This window comes from Lipophrys pholis (assembly GCF_963383615.2).
Source record: "Lipophrys pholis genome assembly, chromosome: 1".
Lineage (NCBI taxonomy): Eukaryota > Metazoa > Chordata > Actinopteri > Blenniiformes > Blenniidae > Lipophrys > Lipophrys pholis.
The window spans coordinates 16,105,905-16,125,720 of NC_137635.1; the positions used below are offsets into that span (position 1 = coordinate 16,105,905).

A 19,816-nucleotide genomic window follows, 5' to 3' on the forward strand; every position below is an offset into this window, starting at 1 on the left:
GGTTGTCAAAACGAGGTTTGCTCATGCAAAACTAAATAAACAAGAACGGGCACTCGGCAGACACAAGAATAAAGACTACATTTCCCATCGTGCCGTGGAGCGCTTCAATATGACGTCACTGTGCGCTTTCGCTGGAGACATGGCGAGCGGTAAGAAGAGTGCTCTCCTCTCCTCTTTGGCGGACTATGGAGACGATTCGGAGCCCGACTCGGACCCCGAACCAGAAGATTCCGGTACGTGAGAGTAATGTGGAACCACTCTGTTTCGTGTCGGCTATAAAACTGTTGTTAGCTGCTGTTTGTAAGCTCAGAACCGGAACTTCATGTGGGAGCTAGTGTTAGCATGTTGCTACCCTCGCTTCTATAGTTGATAACTTGTTTGCGTAAAACAATAAAAAAAAAACGTGGTTTTTAGTGAGGAATGTTAGTCATGAACAGCACTTTTTACTGTTTATTTGTTGTTATGAAACAGCTTTGCCTCATATCTATGCTATATTGTGTTACGTTTCTTGTACGTTATGTTGTTGAATTTGGTCATGGAGACGAGTAATTCTTTTCCTGGAACAAAATGTGTAATTTAACTGTAAATATGTGAGTGTCGCTTCACGATTAATTAAATGACCCGACTTTAAGATGAAAAATAAGGTGTACATGGGTCCCCCTGCTTTAAAAAGGTAACATTTTCCATAATGGAGCAGAGTTCCTGCTTTCGATGAAAAACAAAAGTTATTGTTCGATGAGATAACCAATTTCGTGAATAAATAGAGAACATCCATGTCAGGTTTCTCAGGCGACAGAGGACTTGTAAGGAAAAAACAATCCTAAAAGTTGTTTCAATGTCACTGATTGTTTGATTGTATTGCATTATTTTTCTAAGAGCCATTTAAATGTTAATTCTACCATAGAACATGCTTCAATATTGATATTTACTCCTGGCTAACAGACACATTTCAGTTATTGGCAACACATCTAATACTTCGTCTTTGAATCCTTTCTATTATCCTCAGGAAGTCACGTAGGAGGCCTCGTTTACAGCTACGGTGATGATGACCTCAACCGAACCGAGGACATCGGGGACAAAGTATCGGTAGACGAAGACAGTAGAGAGAGCAACTCGGTTAGTATTTGCCCTCTGATTCCCTGCCAGAACGTAATACACAAGTGGAGGCTGTTGGGGGGGTAAATTCTCAGACTTTCCCCACAGTCATTGGTTGATTAGCTGGTTGTGTCTGCAGCTCCGTCATATTGAAGATTCGTTTATATTAGTGAGTTGTAATTAATACATTATGAACAATTATTCCATGATCAAAACCGCGACCAGTTGAAGTGGACAGTATGGTTATTTCATTAGTATGGCATCTGTCCTCGGACATTTTTCCCTGTGCTGAACTTACTGGTGGTTCTTCTCTAGGATCTACTAGTTGTACCATCAATTGACCCCGAATAAAAATTTTTTTAATGTTGACGAGCTCAAGGCTGGCAAAGCTTCAGATGCTTGTGTCTCTGACGCATCGTTTGACAAATTCCAAATTTATTCCCTTCCTAACTGCTACGCTCTCTCCGGGGCACAAGCTGTGTTGTTACATTACTAATATTATCTCAGAGACGACAGAATACAGGGAAGAAACAAGTCGGGGGCTGTGTAACTTTCAGAAAAATCTTCACTTTTGCGTTAGTCTAGCACTTTTTTTTTTTTTTTTTTGCAGAGCTTTCAGCATGATTCACTTTCTCTTTGTTTCTAGCAACAACGGTTGCATGCTTTTTAATGGTCGACATCAGATGGATCCTACTGCTCGAGATGCAGGGCTCAATCAATGCTAGTGTATATTATGGCCGTCAAAAACAGCGATGGTTTAAAGTCGAACAAATTTCAAAAGACAAAGGCATCATCAAGTAAATGTATGTAAGGAAACCTCTTTTCCCATAAAAGATCATTTGATTATATCTTGAGACAAAACTATTGCTTAATAAAGTAATAATATATGGCATTGTGGTATCAGTATTTATAGTTTATTTTTCTCCTCTTCAATTCAATTTTATTTATATATCCCCATACACAACACAGTTGATGCAAAGAAATATCCTTTTGCGAGACTCAGCTTTTTTAAACATTTACATTGCACCACAATGTAGCTGACTCTGTGAAACTCTGTAAAGATCTGCCCACCGTAATGTCAACTGTCATAAATGTTTGATTCAATGACGGAAGATGTTGTGTTAACACAAACTTTGCTGCTCGTTTCACCCGGCTATGCTCCAAATTGCATTTCTTATGTTCCTCTGGCCTCAGTCCAGTTTGGCACATTTTCACCCTTAACACAACGCTACACTCTGCGTAGTTCATTCAGCCGAGGATTGATGGAAAAGTCACCTGAAGTGTTGTAAATATTGGAAAAATCCAAACTCTGCAAGTCACTTCCCAGCTTTGACTTGTGGGTTGTACAGGGGTATTTTATTGTGTTAAAATTCTAGATGTGCAAACGTAACAACAAGGAACTTCACCTAATGAAAGATTTAGCCAGGTAGTATTTTTTCAGGCTATGATGGAAAGCGTTCACAAAACAAAGCACATTACCGTCGAGGCTAATTCGTACTCCGAATGCGAAGGCTATGCGTTTCCACGAACCACAGTGCTACTGCACTGCAGTTTCATGTGATTTTCACATCTAAGATTTAATAAACACTACCAACGCCTTTGATGTTGGTTTCAACCAATCCTTCTGCACCCCCGAGCATTATTGCGGCAAACTACTTAGCGGCACATACAACCTTGACGCAGAATTTTAATGCAGCGAGCTTTTACTTCTGTATCACCGATCTCTCAGCTGTGAGCGTTACTGCTGTTCAGTTCTGGGTCTGTGTTGTTATAACTGTATTCTTTCTCAAATAGTGTTGCTGACAAAATGTCAGGCATTGTGTTCTTTATCATTTTTATACCTACAGCGCCATCCTGATCTTCTGGGTCGGCCAGTTTTGGCCTACTGGCTCATTTGTGGCACTTTTGGCACAGATCAACTGTTTTGATTGCATCGCCTGAAGAAGTAGAAACAATCCAACAACAACAAAAAAGGAGAACATGATCATTTCAAGGGTGAAATTGCATAATTTTGATTCGAACAGGGAGGGACATGTACTTATGGGTTATACAGGTCCAGAGCACCAACGGTGTTGATGTTTTGTTTGGTTTCATGTCAGGTGTATTTTTCCATCACTCTTTGTACTCGAACAACAAAACCAAATTTCTAAAGAGATTCAGAATTCATTGACTCTAAATGACTTTTAACTTAAATTTCACATACAAACACATGAAAACGTTCGTTTATTTTCCCATAACGGGCTGCCGGTTGGTTTCCCCACCCTGTTCTGGACCCCTTGACCTTTTTCCCAGTGTTAACCCTCTGCGCTTCTGTTTTTGTTTTTGTAGGAGATGGACGAATCTGACGAGGGGAGGGACACAGATGATGTTGAGGTATTTGAACACCCACTTGCTGTGTGGGATGGGTTAGATGTAGACGAACGTCACCCGGCGTCTGAGTCACTTTGTTTTTGTCACTATCCTGACGCTAAAGGTCCATCTGTTCCCCCCACTTGTTATGGAGGGTAACGCTCACTAGATGGTGCTGTGGGTCCGTGTATGTCTGCTGAATGTTTTGATAACTGAATAGAGAAGTGACTGTGTAGGTGAAAGTTGCTGAGTGGACTCTATTTGGGTTGCTTGACTGATTCTTGTCGAGCCTCTTCTGGAGAGAACAGCTCGATCAGAGACGTTTTGTTTTTCAGATCACGCTTATTTGGCTGCACTGTATTAACCCCACCCTGTGTGTGTGTGCGTGCATGCTTGCACTGGACACCATGCCAGCTTCCTGTCTCGCTGTTTTGTGCAGGTCACTGAGGTGAGAGTGACTCACAAACCTAACAAGCAGAAGCAATCAGTCTGAGCATATCTGCCCCGTCTGACTGCTTCAAAGCCTGTCTTGAATTAATAGTAGTCTGAAAAGCTATTGCTTTGTCAAGTCTGTTAATTGTGCCATGTTGTCATGTTAATATCTTCTAATATGATAATTGTAGATGTGCGTCATAATGGGATTTGTTGTGAAAACGTGTCCGCACATGTGGAGAAAAGAAGCATTACGAGAAAAGGGATGGAAACTGTTCTTTTTGTTTTGGCAAAAGCCTGGACATACATTACAAGAGTTATATTTCAAAATATCACAATTTATTTCTACTCTTTTTTATGACACTAATTTATAGGATGATCTTGTACTCGAGTCTTCCTCAAACATTCAACAGTCCCACGTTGCAGATAAAAGGAAATCTGTTAACTCGGTAAAGACTGAAGCTCTTCCCCCTTTGGCTGCTCGGTGGCAGTGTGTCATGGCTCTTTAACAATTTCGTCCAGAGAAGAAGTCTGTTTGTCGGCAAGTGGAGCCAAGCTGTACCCGTAGTTTTAGAACACCTATTTGGGAAGAAAACCATTTATCGACCAGACTTTTCTAGTTCCTCTAAATCAAAAAGGGTCTTAGGTCTTGCATCACCAATAGCAACTCCAAAACAATGTAACAGGAGCCGAGCTTATGAATAAATCTGTAAAATAAATTAGTTTCACACTATAAAGCCGGCTTTTTTGCAGATTGATACTGTTTCTGCAAAATTTGCTCTTATTTAAAAAAAAATAATTTAAACCAGATTTCAATGTATCGGCATGTTTTCAGTAAGAATCTTGAATCAACAAGTATGTGCTAGTGGACTAGGTATTATATTCCACCACATTGTAGAAGAATGTACTATCTCTGGAGATGGGGCGCGACAGGGTCTGAAAGCTTTCGCGGTCCCTCCTAGTTGAGATGTTTATTCAAAGTCATGGAAGGGTTCAGTTAGTCTGACAACAAATTAGATGGACTTCTCTTTGCCCTTCTAAAGCCGCAGTCCCACAGCGACCCAACTCTGTCGCGCGTTGCCACCGGGGACAGTGCTGTTAAAATGTAGACAGGGTTGTGAACAAGGTGGAAGTGGCCGGCGGCCGTCAGAGTACAGCCTTGAGCCTCTTTTCTCCGCTGACGTTTCAATAAACCCATTTAGCAAAACAACCCGTGTGCTCAAAGCAGCATATGTAAACAACTACGGGAGTGTTTACGGCCAATGAAATATTTGAATATTGCGGGTAAGTCAAGAGTGACGATCCTCACTACCAATCAGCAGACGGCCGCGTTGTCGTTCCCCCTTATGCGACCCGTTCTGTTGTGCTAGGTACTTCAACGGAGGGGTGGCGAAAAATCGTAACCAGTGGTTACAGCTTTTTCAGTACCATCCACAGCTTTTGTCAGTCGGGCGACACGAAAACCGGTTCAATCGTTCCGATAAACGTTTTGGCCCCAATTAAATTTTCCTTTTACTAAAAGCACTACATAAGTGAGGAGGGGGCGATGCCTCCGCTCCAATATTATGTAATATTTTGCTGGAGTTTGAGGTTTTTAGAACCATGGGTGTGAGTGGCTTTCAATGTCTTTCAGTCGTTGTGTAGTTCCTCATTATTCAACGTTAGGATGCCGACCCCTGGTCAGTGTGGTGCACTGAGTAAAATGGTTTGCCAAAGCTATAGGGGAAAGCCTGATTGTAATTTATGAGGTGTATAAGCATTTCCGGTACATTGAGATTGCGAGGTTGGGCAAGTTAGACCATGGTGGCCCAAAGCAGTCTGGGAAATGATGCATTGGATCGAAATTGAATGCAACTTCTTGCAGTTATAGTTACTACTTTCCTTGCGCTCTGGGTTTGAGTGAAGTCTGTGTCAAAGTGCTGATTCTGACTTTTGTGTGTTCACATTCATCAGTTGACAGAACAGATTTGCTATCTATTGCTCTGTCCTTTCCCCGTGTTGTATTTGTTCTGACCAACAGTTGTCTTATCTCCCCGCCATGAAAGGCAGCCGCATGTTGGTGTTTTGTCACAGTTTAATTACTGTAGATAAAAGTTTCACAATACAAAACTCGGGTTTCATTTCGACAGTCTTTTGAAACACGAGCACAGGCTTTTTGGGAGCGCTGGAGTTGGAGATGAAGTTGGTTGCTTTGCAAAGCTTGGTTACAGATTATACCACATGCCTTTGGGAAGTGTTGGTTTCAGTTGAGATTACACTTTTCTTTGTAGTTGGCCAGCAGTACGTCCTTGAAGTGGAATGGTTTCCCTTATAGAGATATTCCTTTTTACTGAGATACTGTCTGTAGAGCGCTGCAGCATGGTTACTTTAAATAGTGACCAAGGCCCTGATTACAATGATGGTGAAAACCCGTTTACATAACATTTTCAAATGAAAACGGGAAACTGAAATCATTTCTACGGACACCGTTTTTAAAACGTTGCTGTGTAAACGCGAAACATTTCAGAAACGAAAACAGGGAACTTTGTTGTGTTAACTGGGCCTAAAATTGTGCTTGCTTTGCTACATACCATAGAAGCCTCAGGCTGATTGATAGATTTGAGTAAAACACCTCATTAAATGCATAATATAAGAGAACAGCAACATATCAGGTCCTTTAATGTTGATTTCAGGCTATTTGAAACCCTGATCAGTATGATGAGTTGAAAATGTCCTTCATTCGGACCAAATGGCTATATTATTATAACAGGCGAAAGAAACCCTTTGTATTATTGCTTCTCATCGATAAAGCAGTTTGCGGGCTTCAAGTGTTTTTCCTGGGTGAAAATGAGACAAAGCAGTTACCCTGAACAACTATTTTCCCATCAACAATGAATCTAAACGGGTATTAGAGCCAACAAAAAGACAAAACATTCCAAATTTCCATAAAGTACGCAGTGGCTGTCATAAGGAAGTGATATAGATTTTCTCAAAAAGCCATTTTAAAGTACATTTAACAGCATCATGGTGAGGGTGCGGATTATAGCTGTGTTGTTTTGCATTTGTCGTCAAGTTAATATAAAATACTTAATTTTGTTGAATATGAAGGAAATGTGAGCACAAGTGCTGTTCCGTTCCGTCTCGTCTGAAGAGAGTGTCAATTTATACGTTAGTTTATTGAAAAGCCTCAATAAGAATGAAGGAAAAGATTTCTGTACCACTACATAAAATAATCCTCAACATATTGTTGCCGTTATTCCGGCAGGATGATAACCTTGATCATAATACAAAGGAAAGCCGTTTAAATCAAACGCCTAACAAGTTGGTTAACGCTACATTGTTCGTAAAGAAACGGGTCGTGTCTGAATTCGAAGGTTGCAGGTTCAATCCCCCATCTGTCCACAACCGTCCTTGAGGAAAACACTTAACCCCAACCTGGATGTATCGAGCGCCTTGCATGGCCATGTATGTGGGTAAATGTATGGGTGAATGTGATTAACAATGTCAAGCACTTTGGGGGTCTGCTAAATAAGTAGAACGTACTTAATAAGTGAAATCAAGTTACTATTTACATGACTCCACGAGTTTGTAGGTTAACGGTTGTGAGCTTTGCAACTCAAGAGACAAATACATTGAACACTTTCAAAATGAAACCAATGTAGTTAAGAGTCCAGTATGTCTACGAACCCTCATTTTGATTTGATTTATTATTAATTATTGACGTCTTGCAGGACAGTCAGGAATAAGTGCCAGAAATGCACAAATGGCCCGAGCACTGTACAGTCAGATTTATGCCACATTTACACAACATCTCACGTGAAAAAGCATCTAAAAGTTTCATGTTTACATGGCAACATGCTGAAAATGTTGTTTTCATATTGCAGACAACACCTTATAGACTGTAACAATGGCGTGTTCGCAGACATTAATATGGACAGACAAAGTTGGATTGTTATTGCATATAAAACTATCAAGTCCCAGGAGAATATGGACTGAGAGTCCCGACACTCTGGAGGCTGAGAAAAAGAACCGTTTGCTATGGCCATGGTGGGCATGCGCAATAGCAACGTTTTAGAAAAGTTGCGTTTTTCTCCGTCAACACAGAGTCGGAGCGATTTCAAAAACTTGCGTTTTCTCCCATTTCCACGGAGACGGGACATTTTCACAAAGTTCCACCTTGGAAGCATTTTTCAAAAAGTTGACTTTTGAGTTTTCCCATACCGTGTTGTGTGAACGGACCCCCAAAAGGCAATGAAAGTTTCTTTTTTAACTTGAAAACATTGTTGTGTGAACAAGGCTTCCGTGTACTGGGTGCTGTAGACTCTTGTAGGACGAGTGGAGATATTTATTCAGGTGAAGATCCTTGCAAAACATAAAATACCATCAGAGCTCAGGTGCTGACTCAAGCTGTTCTTAATGTCAAGGTTGTTTCAATAGATGGCCATTTGCCACTTAAAGAGACCTCCCAACAGTATATAAACCACACATTGTGTCTCCTGGTGATGCTGTTGTGGAGAACACGATAAAATCTTGTCTGTACCTGCCTTCGTTGATCAATTCCTCACATGACTAAACTGCATCCAGACTCATCTGGCTCAGGTTGGGAGTAGTTAATATACTCTAGTTGATTAGATTTCAGTAGTACTTCATGAGTCCTCTGATTTCAGTGTCTATATTTGTAAAAGAAAAAAGAAATAGCTTTAAGCTCTGGTGCTGCAGAGTGCTTCTTTGACCTGTGCTCTTTGTGTGAAGGGCAGGTGAGTAGGAGCCAACGTCAAGCGGGCGATCAATATGACGATGACAGTTGATCGGCTTAAACGTCTACATTCCACTTTATTTTCAGGGTCAGATTATTGCCAGCGAGCTCTGCTGTACCTCTACACCCCCCCCCCCCCCCCTTCACTCCCCCCGCGCCTGATTTTTGGCTGAGTTCAGGGCAATTCTTTGATGTGCCTGTGCAGTTGCTAGGTGACGCCATGACTCCCGTGAATAACGGCTCTGTTGTTTCGTGCTGAACCTGTGTTATGCCCACAACTCTGGCTCACCAGGCGGCATATTTCAGAGGCCACACAAGATTCCTCCTCCTGTCCGTCGAGCCAAAGCCTTCAGTGGAAACTGAGCAGATTTACCATTCTGCTTCCTATTTACTACTTTTGAAACTCTTCCTATGAGCACGTCATCTTGTTTTGCGTCAGCATCCGTGATTTGTAGGCACGAACGGAAGAGCCACGTTTTTCCATCCAAAACATGTTTGTGTGAATCTCGGCATAACTGTGTAAACTCATCCCTAACTAACTTGAACCAAACATGATTTGAATTTTCATTTGTGTGTGACGATTGAATCTTTTTGATTTGAATATCTAAACCTGCCATGTGTCTCTGTGTTCTCTCCTTTCCCCCTTTCCCCTTTTTTCTTTTATAACAGATCCCAGAGGCAGAGAGAAGAGACCCCAATGAACTTGTCGGTGAGTATATACATATCTACACTTATCTGCTGTGAGGTTATCAGAAGTAGATTTACACACATCAAAGAAGTACTCAGTGTTTTTTTTTTTTTTATTATTAATATTTTTTGAAGGGTCCTGCCTTTTTATATTCAAGACAATAGGTTTGTTTACCAGGGTGCGGTTTTACGGTTATGATTTGGGCCAATTAGGAATTAGAATATGTGGTCTTGAGACAAAGACCCGTCTCGAGGTACTAAAACAACAGAAGTACTTTTCGCAAAACTAGTAAATGGCTCACTGTGAGGATGGTCCTTAATCCCCATTCCACAGAAAGAAACTGCAATAAAAGATCCGAGTTGTGTCAGTAGGGCGTCGCCGCAGTAAAATCATGAATCACTAACTAGTCCTCGTTGATTTCAAAAAGCTTCGTTGTGTGCCGGCTGACAGACGGCTGTGGTGTTCTTAACAGGGAGCGCTCAGCATATGGTGACTCATGAGCGACCTGCAGGTAGGCAGGATGTGAGTGGTACTGGGAGTGGCGCTTCACACACACAGCCGTGTTCACGTTCTAGAGTTGGATGTGGATGATGGCACCAATAATGTGCTTTGTGGTGTTGCAATGAGAAGGAATGATGATTATACCCGTTAAAGTATTTCGATTTATCATCCATAAAATATTTAATTTTGAAACTAGTCACAATCTAAGTATGGATTAAAATGTTCTCGTGTGCCTGCAATGTGTGTCATGAAGGTGTAAGTACATGACATGTTGGTCTGAAAAGCTTGATTTTGAGACATTAGCTAACAATGCTAAGGAATTAAACAGGCAGAAAACTGAAAAATGTCAGCCTCAGATTTACCTACATTTTTTGGGCCGAGAAACTAACCAATTAAAGTTTCATTGAATTTGCACAGTTAATTAGCTTTTTATTAATGTTTTTCGGGTTAGCAGCTTAAAGACTGGTGATTTATTGTCGTGACGGAGTCCTCCGCCCGGCTCTCAGGAGTTTGGAACCGTTTGGTCGCACATTAGGATTTTTTGTTGGGTGTTGCAATGTAGAGCTAATTAAAAAAAAAAAAAAAAAAACTGTCCTTCAGGTCTTTATCCCAACTTCAAGGACCCTGAGTTTTGTTTCCAAGGTAGAACTGTGTTCAACATTCAATCTGTGTTTCAAGCGTCGGCACACAATCCCTGCAAATCCCAGAAAGGCATTTGCTGTGATCGGCACAGTTCAACATAATAGTGTAATGCCATGCTTCTGCGTATCATTTAGGATTTATTTTCGATTAGAAACGCCTCCTGTCTAATTTAGTTTTTTTGTCCCTTTTCTGTGCAAATTTTTGGTAACACTTTAATAAGTCGTTTTCAGTTTGGTTTTTACTCTTAAGTAATAAATGTAATATATAACTGATTTCACACACATTTTACCATTTCTCACTCCAAAAATCTAAATTAAATCTTCTCTCTGGATTTCTTAGCTTGTCTACACGCTATCGAGATTGTATAAACAGTCTGCAACTATCTCAGTATGACAATATAAATGTTTTTGTTTGTGTTTTAATATTCATCTATTGGATTAAAAGATCTTTGAAGAAACAAGAAGGAATGTGTAAGGTATTAAAATATAACTTGCACTAAATCTTATTTTACAAAGCTTGTATAATAATTAAATTAGTCTGTATTACACTTTCTACATAAAATATGTAGAAAGCCCCCCCCTCGCCACATCTTGCATGCTTCCCTAAAATGTAAAAATACAAAGTGTATAATAACGTGTGTTCTTAACTCGGTGCTCTCTGGTGCCCCCTAGTGGAGGCCTCTGTCTGAACTTTGATAATGGATGCAACTCTGAAGCTTCCACCCTTTTTTAAAAAAGAGATATGTTTTTAGCCTTGGTTTCCATGGGAGCGCGGCAGTGTCGGGGCGTGACTCACATCCCCTGGCGGCGGACCCCCCTGACATTCCCCAGCGTCGCCTGTCAGTAAATGTCACACCGCCGTCTGGCAGAAGTCCTACCGCCAGCAGCGGGCTGAAGACAGCTCTTTGTCCGCTGGCTGAAGGGCCACACATTGTCCCGGGAGAACCCTCGGGGCACGGACTGTGACTGCTTGTCTGTTTTTTGGGCGAAACAGCTGGTAATTAAGACCAAGAGTATAATCTCCCCTCTGTCTCGTCCTCCACTTTCACTGTGCTGCTGCCGTGTGAAAACACCCATCACATATTTACACCGCGGCCTGAGATTCTTTTTTTCCCCCCACTTCCAGCGAGCTCTTCTGAGAGTTTATTTTGGTGTTTAGGTGGAGGGTTTGTCCAATCTCAAGCCGTCTTGAGCAGATTAGCAGGGTTTAAGTTTTAAACCCCTGTTGCAGTGTGTGTGCATGTCTGCATGTGTGAGAGTTCGATGAATACCAGGCTGCCACCTAATGCCTCTGAGTCATCCGACTTGCCTTGTCAGGTTTTCTTATTGTTGGAGGCTACAGTATTTTCTGCCGTTTTACAACATGGGGAATACACAGGACCGTTAATGTTCATGAACATACACAAACAGACAACGCCCTGCTCCTCCTTCCCCGCTTGGAGGCTTTGGGGAGTTACAAAGTCTTATCAGCTTGAACGTCGCAGATCTAGAGAGCCGCCACAAGTCAGCCGTGCCCACATCTGATGCTGTGGGCGCACATGGCTACAGACTGTGGAGGAAACAAGAAAGCTTCTGTTGCAAAGAGTGACTCGTGTACGACAGCGTCCCACATGCACGCACGCACACACACACACCCGGCCCCTGCATGCACCGACCGCTTCGCTGCTGAACACCAATGCTTACATGTTTGTCAGCAACATGTGCAGTCACTCAACCTGAACTCGCACAAAAACATCACAAACAACAATTCACACTGTCCTGTGTGTTTACAAAATTGAACAGCTCATTTTCCCCGTTTTGTTTAACCCGTTAAGACCCAATCACGTTAGAGAATAAGCTCACAATAGGACAGGTTTTCTCCACTCATGTAGTCACAGTGTGATTTTTCACACACAAATAGCACAACATTGACTAATTTAATGACTTAAAGTGAAACGTATGTAATGAATTCAGTGTGAAATGTAAGCGACAGACCTGCAGCCTTTATGAGCCATTTACACCAAAACCAATATATACATATTTAACCTTCAAAACCAAAATGCTACAGCTAATACTTTTAAATGTAGTTTTCTTGTCTCTACATTACTACAGGCCATCAATAAAACATTAAAATTGTATTTAATCGTGTAGTTTTCTGTAGAAAACAAAGAGTGTTACACATCAAAGTAGAAAATAAACAGTATTCCTTCTACACGCTAGTTTTTCTTTGAATATTCAACTTAAAAACAGAAAGATTTGGTTGTGTGGATTTCTTTGCACTTACAACCGTTGCTCACGACCAAATTGAGACCCTAAAAAGACAAACTGCTTGTCATTTAGTGCAGTCCAGGAAGTCTTGAAAGCCGAAACTTCCAAGTAAAGTATCTGAAAGGGCGGTGGAATTTTTCTTGTGCTGTTTTGTAAGATTGAAAGGCCGTGTTCTCCACAAAATTACCTTCTGGTGTTCGCTCAAGTTTTTACATGTCTGTAATTCTTCGATCGTCGGGTGCGAGCGCCGTGCTTTCAGGCTGTAGATTTCATTCGGTGTGATTGACAGCCGCTGTAAACACCGTCTGACGGATGGGAAGGAGGAGTGACACTGAAGAATGTCGGGCCTGTAGATGGAGAAAGCGAAGGGGGGGGGGACGCGGCAAGTCAAGTTAGGAGAGTGAAAAAAAAATCAAGAGCCAGGCCTAACGGGAGGAGAAGAGGAGCCGCCCTGCTCCGCACAAGCCCCGACAACAGCCACTCCCTGCCTGGGATGTGCACTCCTAATACCACAACGCCGTAACAGCCGCTGACACACAAGGGCCGATGTGATCAATAGGATGCTCAGGAATCACGCTCAAATCTACAACGGAGCTTTGTTATTCCAGCTCGGCGCATTCCCCAGTGGCAAATCCACATCCCACCTTCCACATTCATCACCGCTCCGTTCCGCCATTTGTGTAGACGTGGTTACTGAGCTCGTCTCTGCCCTGCGTGTAAAGACATGCAAGTCGGAGGGGAAAGTCATCCAGGTGAAAACGTATACGCTCTAATGCCAGCGTCTCTGTTCACAGCTCTGTTTTCGGAGAAGGTGAGGAACATGTCGCCAGATGAGATCAGGATCCCCCCCGAGCCCCCCGGGCGGTGCTCCAGCCAACTGCAGGTACACGCCGCCACTGTTCATCCAAGCACACTGATGTAAACACAACACACTGCCGAGGCCACGGTTAATCACACTCAGTAGTTTTTATAAACCCCTTGCTGAAGTGCAGCGCGTTGGGCGGATGCAGGCTGGAGTTATTTGCTGAATAAACTCTTTCCTGCTCGTAAATTCATCTTATGAAATGATGAAAACTTGTCATGAGCTGCTTTGTAAGCACACAGGCCGTACCTTTGCTCTTCTGGTGAATGCACCAGGAGCTCTGTCAGTTTTGTTTCCAGCAGGCGAAGAAGACTGAACTTCCACGCACAAACCGATTCACGCTCCGTTTGCACAAATACCGTTTTCACGGGAAAATAGAAAACCTCCGTTGTGTTTTGGGCGTCTGTTTACACGACAACAATGCTCGGAGCCACTGAAAAAACACAAGTCTTTAAAAACGACTCCCAACGTGGAACTTTTTGAAAACCCTCTGACTCTGACCTCTTTTGGAGTTTAGTTTACTCGGGTTGGTTGTTCAAGTTCTTCGGTGGTGTTTTGTTACTTTTTCGTTTCGCGCTGTGGGGGAGTCTGGCGAGGTGCGTGCTGCACCCTGTGTCCTGGCTGTTTACCAGCAGAAAAGATTGCCCAACAATTGCTGAGTCATGACAACTGCTGATTTCCATACCGTGCAATAACGGCTGTTTGACTCGATTTCATTGTATACATTTTTGAAAATTATTCCCACAATGTTTTGGGATTCTGTTAATAGATCCTTCTTTTTCTTTTTTTTACCCGACCTATAAAATACACACGAGGTGATTTCAGATCTTTCCCGGATGAAACCAGGTATTTTTCTGCAGAGCTCTTCTTGTTTTTACTTCTCTGCAGTCAGATCTGAGCGTCTGATTTGAAATGAGCCGGCGAGTTGTTCACATCTCAAGGTCGGGCTGCGATTGCAAAAGGTGCTTGGAAACAAAACGGATACATTCCTGCTCTGGTGAAACGAAATCCAATCAAGCCTCTGCAATACATTCAGTCCTGCCTCTCGGTGACCTGCGGGCAGGGATATGCAGGCTGCTCTGGTGAGGCTGAATCATTAGGCGATGGATGGAGGAGTGTAATGGGTTGGGGGGGGGGGGGAGTGGCAGCCCAGAGGGCATACTGCCGAGCACCAGGTTTTTAAGTGAGCTGTGTGTCCTGACCTGTCTGGAGCTCCTCCTCCAGAAGCAGCAGAGAGGAGTTGATCCTGACCCGGTGCTGCTTTAATTACAGAGGCGAGTCCCAGAGTTTATGTATCCCCGAGGATTTATTTCCAACCACTGAGGGAGCGTTTGAAATGGCTAAATGAGTTATTTTGGAGCGCAGCAGAGAGGAGTGCCGTATGGATGAGGCAGCCGTCAGTTCTCACACATTACAGAGTGCAAAGTATTTATTTTTTACTCGTACATACACAGGTCAAACATGATTACAAAAAAATACAATTGTTTACTCACTGAAGCATCCAGCAAGATAATGAGACCGGTGTCAAATTCCGTACACCTGATGCCACATAGTTGGCTCATTTCAGTTGAAACAGGCTGTTTAAAAGCTGGTCTACCACACAGACTTGGACATTTTGAGTATAATATTTGATATTGGAGACACGTGAACACATTTTGATCATTGAGGCTGATGTCAAATTACATGTGCTGCATGCCACCAGGATCATGACTGAAGTTAGGTTATGAGTGGGCAGTGTTGGTGTCAAATTACAATTATAATAAAATTGTTTGAGGTTTTCTCCAATGAGAGCATCAATTTAAAAATATGATGATGCTGGTGTTCAATTACAAGTTCTTGATGTCGCGCATTATCAAGCTCATTGCACTTGAAAGAATGGCTTCATAGATGTTTGACTTTTCTCTTATATGGTCATGAGCTCCTGGCAGAGTCACTGTTAAAACAATGAAGCTGATGTCAAATTACAAGCACTCGATGTGTGTCAGCATCGTCAATGCTCTTGAAAGAGAGGCTCATGGGAAGTTACCAGAGACTTCTTTGAAGGTGTTGAATCTGTCCCGGGCACAGTAGAAATTACAATGAGGATGAGCCTGAGGTCAAATTACAACATCCAAAAGACAAGAATTAAAGCAATTCAAGAAAATCTGAAACTGTTGAGTCGATTTCATGGACTTCAGCAGAGCAATCCAGACTTGTTCTACTCGTGTATCACTGAGGGTGACGGAGCTGCCAGCTCCCTGCGGCCGAGTCGAACCTGCTTGGCAAATATTTCTCTGCGGTATCAGAAACTCGTCCTACAATGGTTCCATTCACAATCTCTTCAGCAGAACCCGTGTTAAACTGTATATATGAATAGCCTCCGTGCAGCCGGTGTCTCCGGCATCGTGCTAAAACACGGCATGAGGAGAAAGCCCGAGTCGACGATGACCTCCTCCTCCCGTCTGTTTGCTCTGTAACAGGAGAAGATCCAGAAGCTGTACGAGAGGAAGCTCCATGGAGATTTCGACACAAACAGCCACATCCAGCAGAAGAAGGAATTCAGGAACCCGAGGTATGTCGCACAAACGCTAAACCACGACACTGGACCCTGTTGACACAACAATGGCTGTAGTTTGCAGGCCAGGCCACTAGTTGGTGTATTTTGAAATATGAATAGTACGACGTAAACGTTCAAGCTGTTTTCGCCAAGATCCACTAAGTTTCTGCAGTTAAATGTTAGTAAATGTACACTTTGTTGGAGACGAGCCGTTAGATTTAAATGAGTAAGCAGCACAAACAAAAGGCCTAACAAAGCCCCACTTACGCACCAAAGTTTTCAAGTGAAAACAAACATTTTAGTTGTGCTTTGGGTGTTCGTAGTCATTGATAATGCAACTTTTTGAAAACGGCCCCCCCAAGGTGGAATTTTTTTGAAAATGCGCTGACTCGGTCTCCGTGCAAACCTAGGAAAGGGCAACATTTCTGAAACGCTGCTACTCCACATGCGCAACATGGCCGTGATTACGTCGCTTTCAGCGTTTTTTGCCGTTTCCATGTCAACGGACATCGTGTTCAAGGCGTCGCCGTGTAAATGCAAAGCTTTTCTGAAATGAAAACGCCAAAATGCTGCCTTTTTACTTGAAACGTTGTCGTGTAAAACATGTCCATTTTGTGCCCCTTCAAGCCTGAACTGGATAAAGACGGATGAGGTGTCTCATTCCACTTGTTCTGTTTTCTTTCAGCATCTACGAGAAGCTGATTCAGTTCTGCAGCATCGACGAACTGGGAACAAACTACCCCAAAGACATGTTCGACCCCCACGGCTGGTCGGAGGACTCGTACTACGAGGCGCTCGGTGAGCACTTTCTCCTTTTCTTGTGTTTTGTGTTTCCACCTCAGGCTTGATGGGTTTTTTTTGTTGTTTTTTTTTCTTGCAGCGAAGGCGCAGAAAGTGGAAATGGACAAACTGGAAAAGGCCAAGAAGGAGCGCACCAAGGTGAGGCAACACGAGGTGGACTTACCTCGCTGTCAGGGGTGAGTCTCCACCAGCTGCACCTCATTTCTGCTTTACGTCCTTCATCTGTGCCAAGTTCAAGCACTCGGGCTCAGCCCAGCTAATCAGGTTTTCGATTCTTTACCCCCCCCCCCAACTCCTGCTTTTGCTTTCACCGTTCACCTCGCCAGCGCCTCAGATACTCGTAGCGCGTCGGCACCGAGCCTCCAGATGGAAACAATGGCTGCAGCTTCAAAAACTGCAGTTTAAAAATGTGTCCATGCGTCCTGACACAAGGCTTCTCAGATGTTCTGACGTGAAAAATGTTGGTATTTCAGCTCGATACATGTGTTTTTTTTTCAGGGATTGTCATCCAGTGTTCAACGTGTTTCCTCCAAAATGTGCAGAAACACCATCTTCATGCTGTTGTTTCAATTTGTTTGCTCCTCTCAGATTGAGTTTGTGACCGGGACCAAGAAGGGCACCAACCCCTCCAGTGCAGCCGCCGCCCCCACCACCAGCAGCACCACCACCACCACGGCCACAGGTGAACCGTCACTCATACAGTTCTACCTTTTTAAACTACCGAGCGACTATCAGGACTTAGAATAAGCACAAATATAGATTTTGGTCAAATATGTCCCTGTTGAGGCAGAATATTGATAATTTATTAACACATCCATGATTTTGAGTTACTTTCAGAAGAAGTTAATAACTGATCTCTTAGAAAAAGCATTGTCATCCCAAATTAATGCAAAAAAACTGCAGTTTTACCTTAAAAACAAAGGAACATTTGACATCGACTGGCCTTTTTTTTTTTTTTTGTATTTTACATTTTGAAGCAAGATTATTTATGTAAATTCCGCAAAATTGTACATCCTCACCATTAAACAGTGATCTAATGGATTTTGTCAAATTTAGTGCAAATGTGCACTAAATTCCACAAAGAAACTTTACATGTCATGTTTTGAGAAAATTAGCTTCAAGTCAAAACTTTTTAAATCATAGTGACACTTATGTAAAATCTGCACCGAGTTGATTCAATCTCTTGCATTGATCCAAGTGAGCGAAGTGATAAAGACAAAAAAGACAAGTTATAAATACTCAATCTGAAGCATAGTTTGGTAATTCAATTGTTTTTTTTTTAAGCCACCACAAACTGTGTTTGCAGAATTTGAAGATAAATATTAACTATCAATGTATATAAATCTATAAAACGTCTATTTCCTGTAGCAGAGGCCCAGAAGAGGAAGAGTAAGTGGGACTCTGCGATCCCGGTGACGCTGGCCCAGCCCACCCTCATCACCACCACGGCCACGCTGCCCGCCGTGGTCTCCGTGACGACGACGGCCAGCGGCACCAAGACCACGGTGATCTCGGCGGTGGGAACCATCCTGAAGAAGGCCAAGCAGTGACCAGGAGGACAGACGACCGGAGAGCTTTCAGAACCATCCTCCAGATGCTCCCTGCTACACATAAAGACTGAGCGTCCGTCTGCCTCTGGGATTGAATCTGCATGCAGTCAGAGACCGATCTGTGAGTTTGTAACTGAGCCGGCAGAAACAGATTATTTTCCTACGGATCGTCCCGGGGCAGTATTTTCCAGGTCCCTGCAACCGTGACGTGTTTTGGCTCCACACATGCGTTCTCTTTTCCAGCCTTCTTTTTCTCTTCTGTGGCATTGTGAACAACTCCGAGGTAAATTAAACTTTTTTTTACATGTGTACATATGTGTTGATGATACAGTAAATAAATGGATTGGATGTTGCCTTTTCAATCGTAGTGGTTTTTTTTAATTATTATTTTAACTAAATGTTTACACTTACCACCATCAAACATGATGAGATTCGGTCTGCGAGATGACATAAAGAAGGCTGGCATTTTTCAGAAGAACTGCAATACCATCCAGGTGGAGGCGAATTTTACTGCACAATTCCCATCGTCAAAGAGCGTCTGGAGGTTCGTTTGGTTTGGAAAATGAGACGCTATCTTGGGGGGAGATAAATAACGAGGAGATGCATATTTCTTTCCTAACCTTTCACTTTGCCCGACATTAAGGCTCAGTCTAGCAGTTCAACTAAACATGAGAAATATGTAAAAACAACCTCCCTGTATGTTGATTGTTTAGTTAAACTGAATTCCCAGATTGATTGATATGCTTAAAAAATTTGACTTTTCATATAGTTCACTGGATTAAATGGTAAAATCACATTTATTCAGCATTTTATTATTCATTGGGCATGCAGTTGGTTAGTTTTATTCACGAAAAGAGAACATTCTTGGTGAAATTTGGGTCATTTGTTAGTCAAATCATATTTAAAATGAGCAGTAGCCGAAGTCATGACACCGGTGCAGTACCTGAGCCTGAATCCTACATTTTCTCTGCACCGCAGCATGTTTTACTTCATATTCTGCTCCTGAGATTCCTACCATAGTTAAATATAATCCAAGCATGAGTGATTAAAGCAGGGAACTATTAGTGGTCTGGTCGACTGGGAGAGGCTCCCAGGAGACACATAATCACCAATTAGTTAAAAAAAAAAAAAGAAATGATGCGAAGGGAGAAGTTTCAGCTGCTCGCTTCTGTGAACTGATGAAGCAGAACATGTGATGTATAGTTTGGCCCACAGATGAGCAGCGAAAAGGAGGATAACGTAAAAGGAATGCAAAAATAATCACAGCGAAAATAAAAACATATGAAATGATCATGAAATGATCATGAAGATACAAAAAGGTTCATAAATCATGTCGCAAAATGATCAGAGAAAATGGTGAAAATAATCAAAAAGATACA

At 42.4% G+C, this 19,816-nt stretch overlaps 1 protein-coding gene across 4 annotated transcripts; it reads left to right on the forward strand.

Annotated features, from left to right (window-relative positions):
• Positions 1-115: 115 nt before the first annotated feature.
• sap30bp (SAP30 binding protein) lies at positions 116-19,232 on the forward strand. 4 transcript variants are annotated; one of them, XR_013935455.1, is made up of 11 exons: positions 116-233; positions 1,007-1,116; positions 3,424-3,468; positions 9,281-9,320; positions 13,483-13,571; positions 16,010-16,101; positions 16,772-16,884; positions 16,967-17,025; positions 17,476-17,569; positions 18,256-18,558; positions 18,681-18,799. XR_013935455.1 is itself a non-coding variant. In XM_080466874.1 (10 exons), the coding sequence occupies exons 1-10, from the start codon at positions 140-142 to the stop codon at positions 18,435-18,437; spliced, it is 918 nt and encodes a 305-aa protein (XP_080323000.1). In that variant the 5' UTR covers positions 116-139; the 3' UTR covers positions 18,438-19,232. The 4 variants fall into 4 exon arrangements, 2 of the variants coding, with proteins under 2 accessions (XP_080323000.1, XP_080323001.1); XR_013935456.1 differs by adding an exon at positions 17,214-17,347 and having other exon boundaries at positions 16,967-17,063; positions 18,256-18,798; XM_080466874.1 differs by having other exon boundaries at positions 18,256-19,232.
• The last annotated feature ends 584 nt before the right edge of the window (positions 19,233-19,816 follow it).

Bases quoted from the DNA above. Each gene is read 5' to 3' on its own strand.
- sap30bp (XM_080466874.1), top strand. From the start codon at position 140: ATGGCGAGCGGTAAGAAGAGTGCTCTCCTCTCCTCTTTGGCGGACTAT. The intron at 9,321-13,482 runs GTGAGTATATAC...CTCTGTTCACAG, and splicing joins AGACCCCAATGAACTTGTCG to CTCTGTTTTCGGAGAAGGTG. The intron at 16,885-16,966 runs GTGAGCACTTTC...TTTTTCTTGCAG, and splicing joins CTCGTACTACGAGGCGCTCG to CGAAGGCGCAGAAAGTGGAA.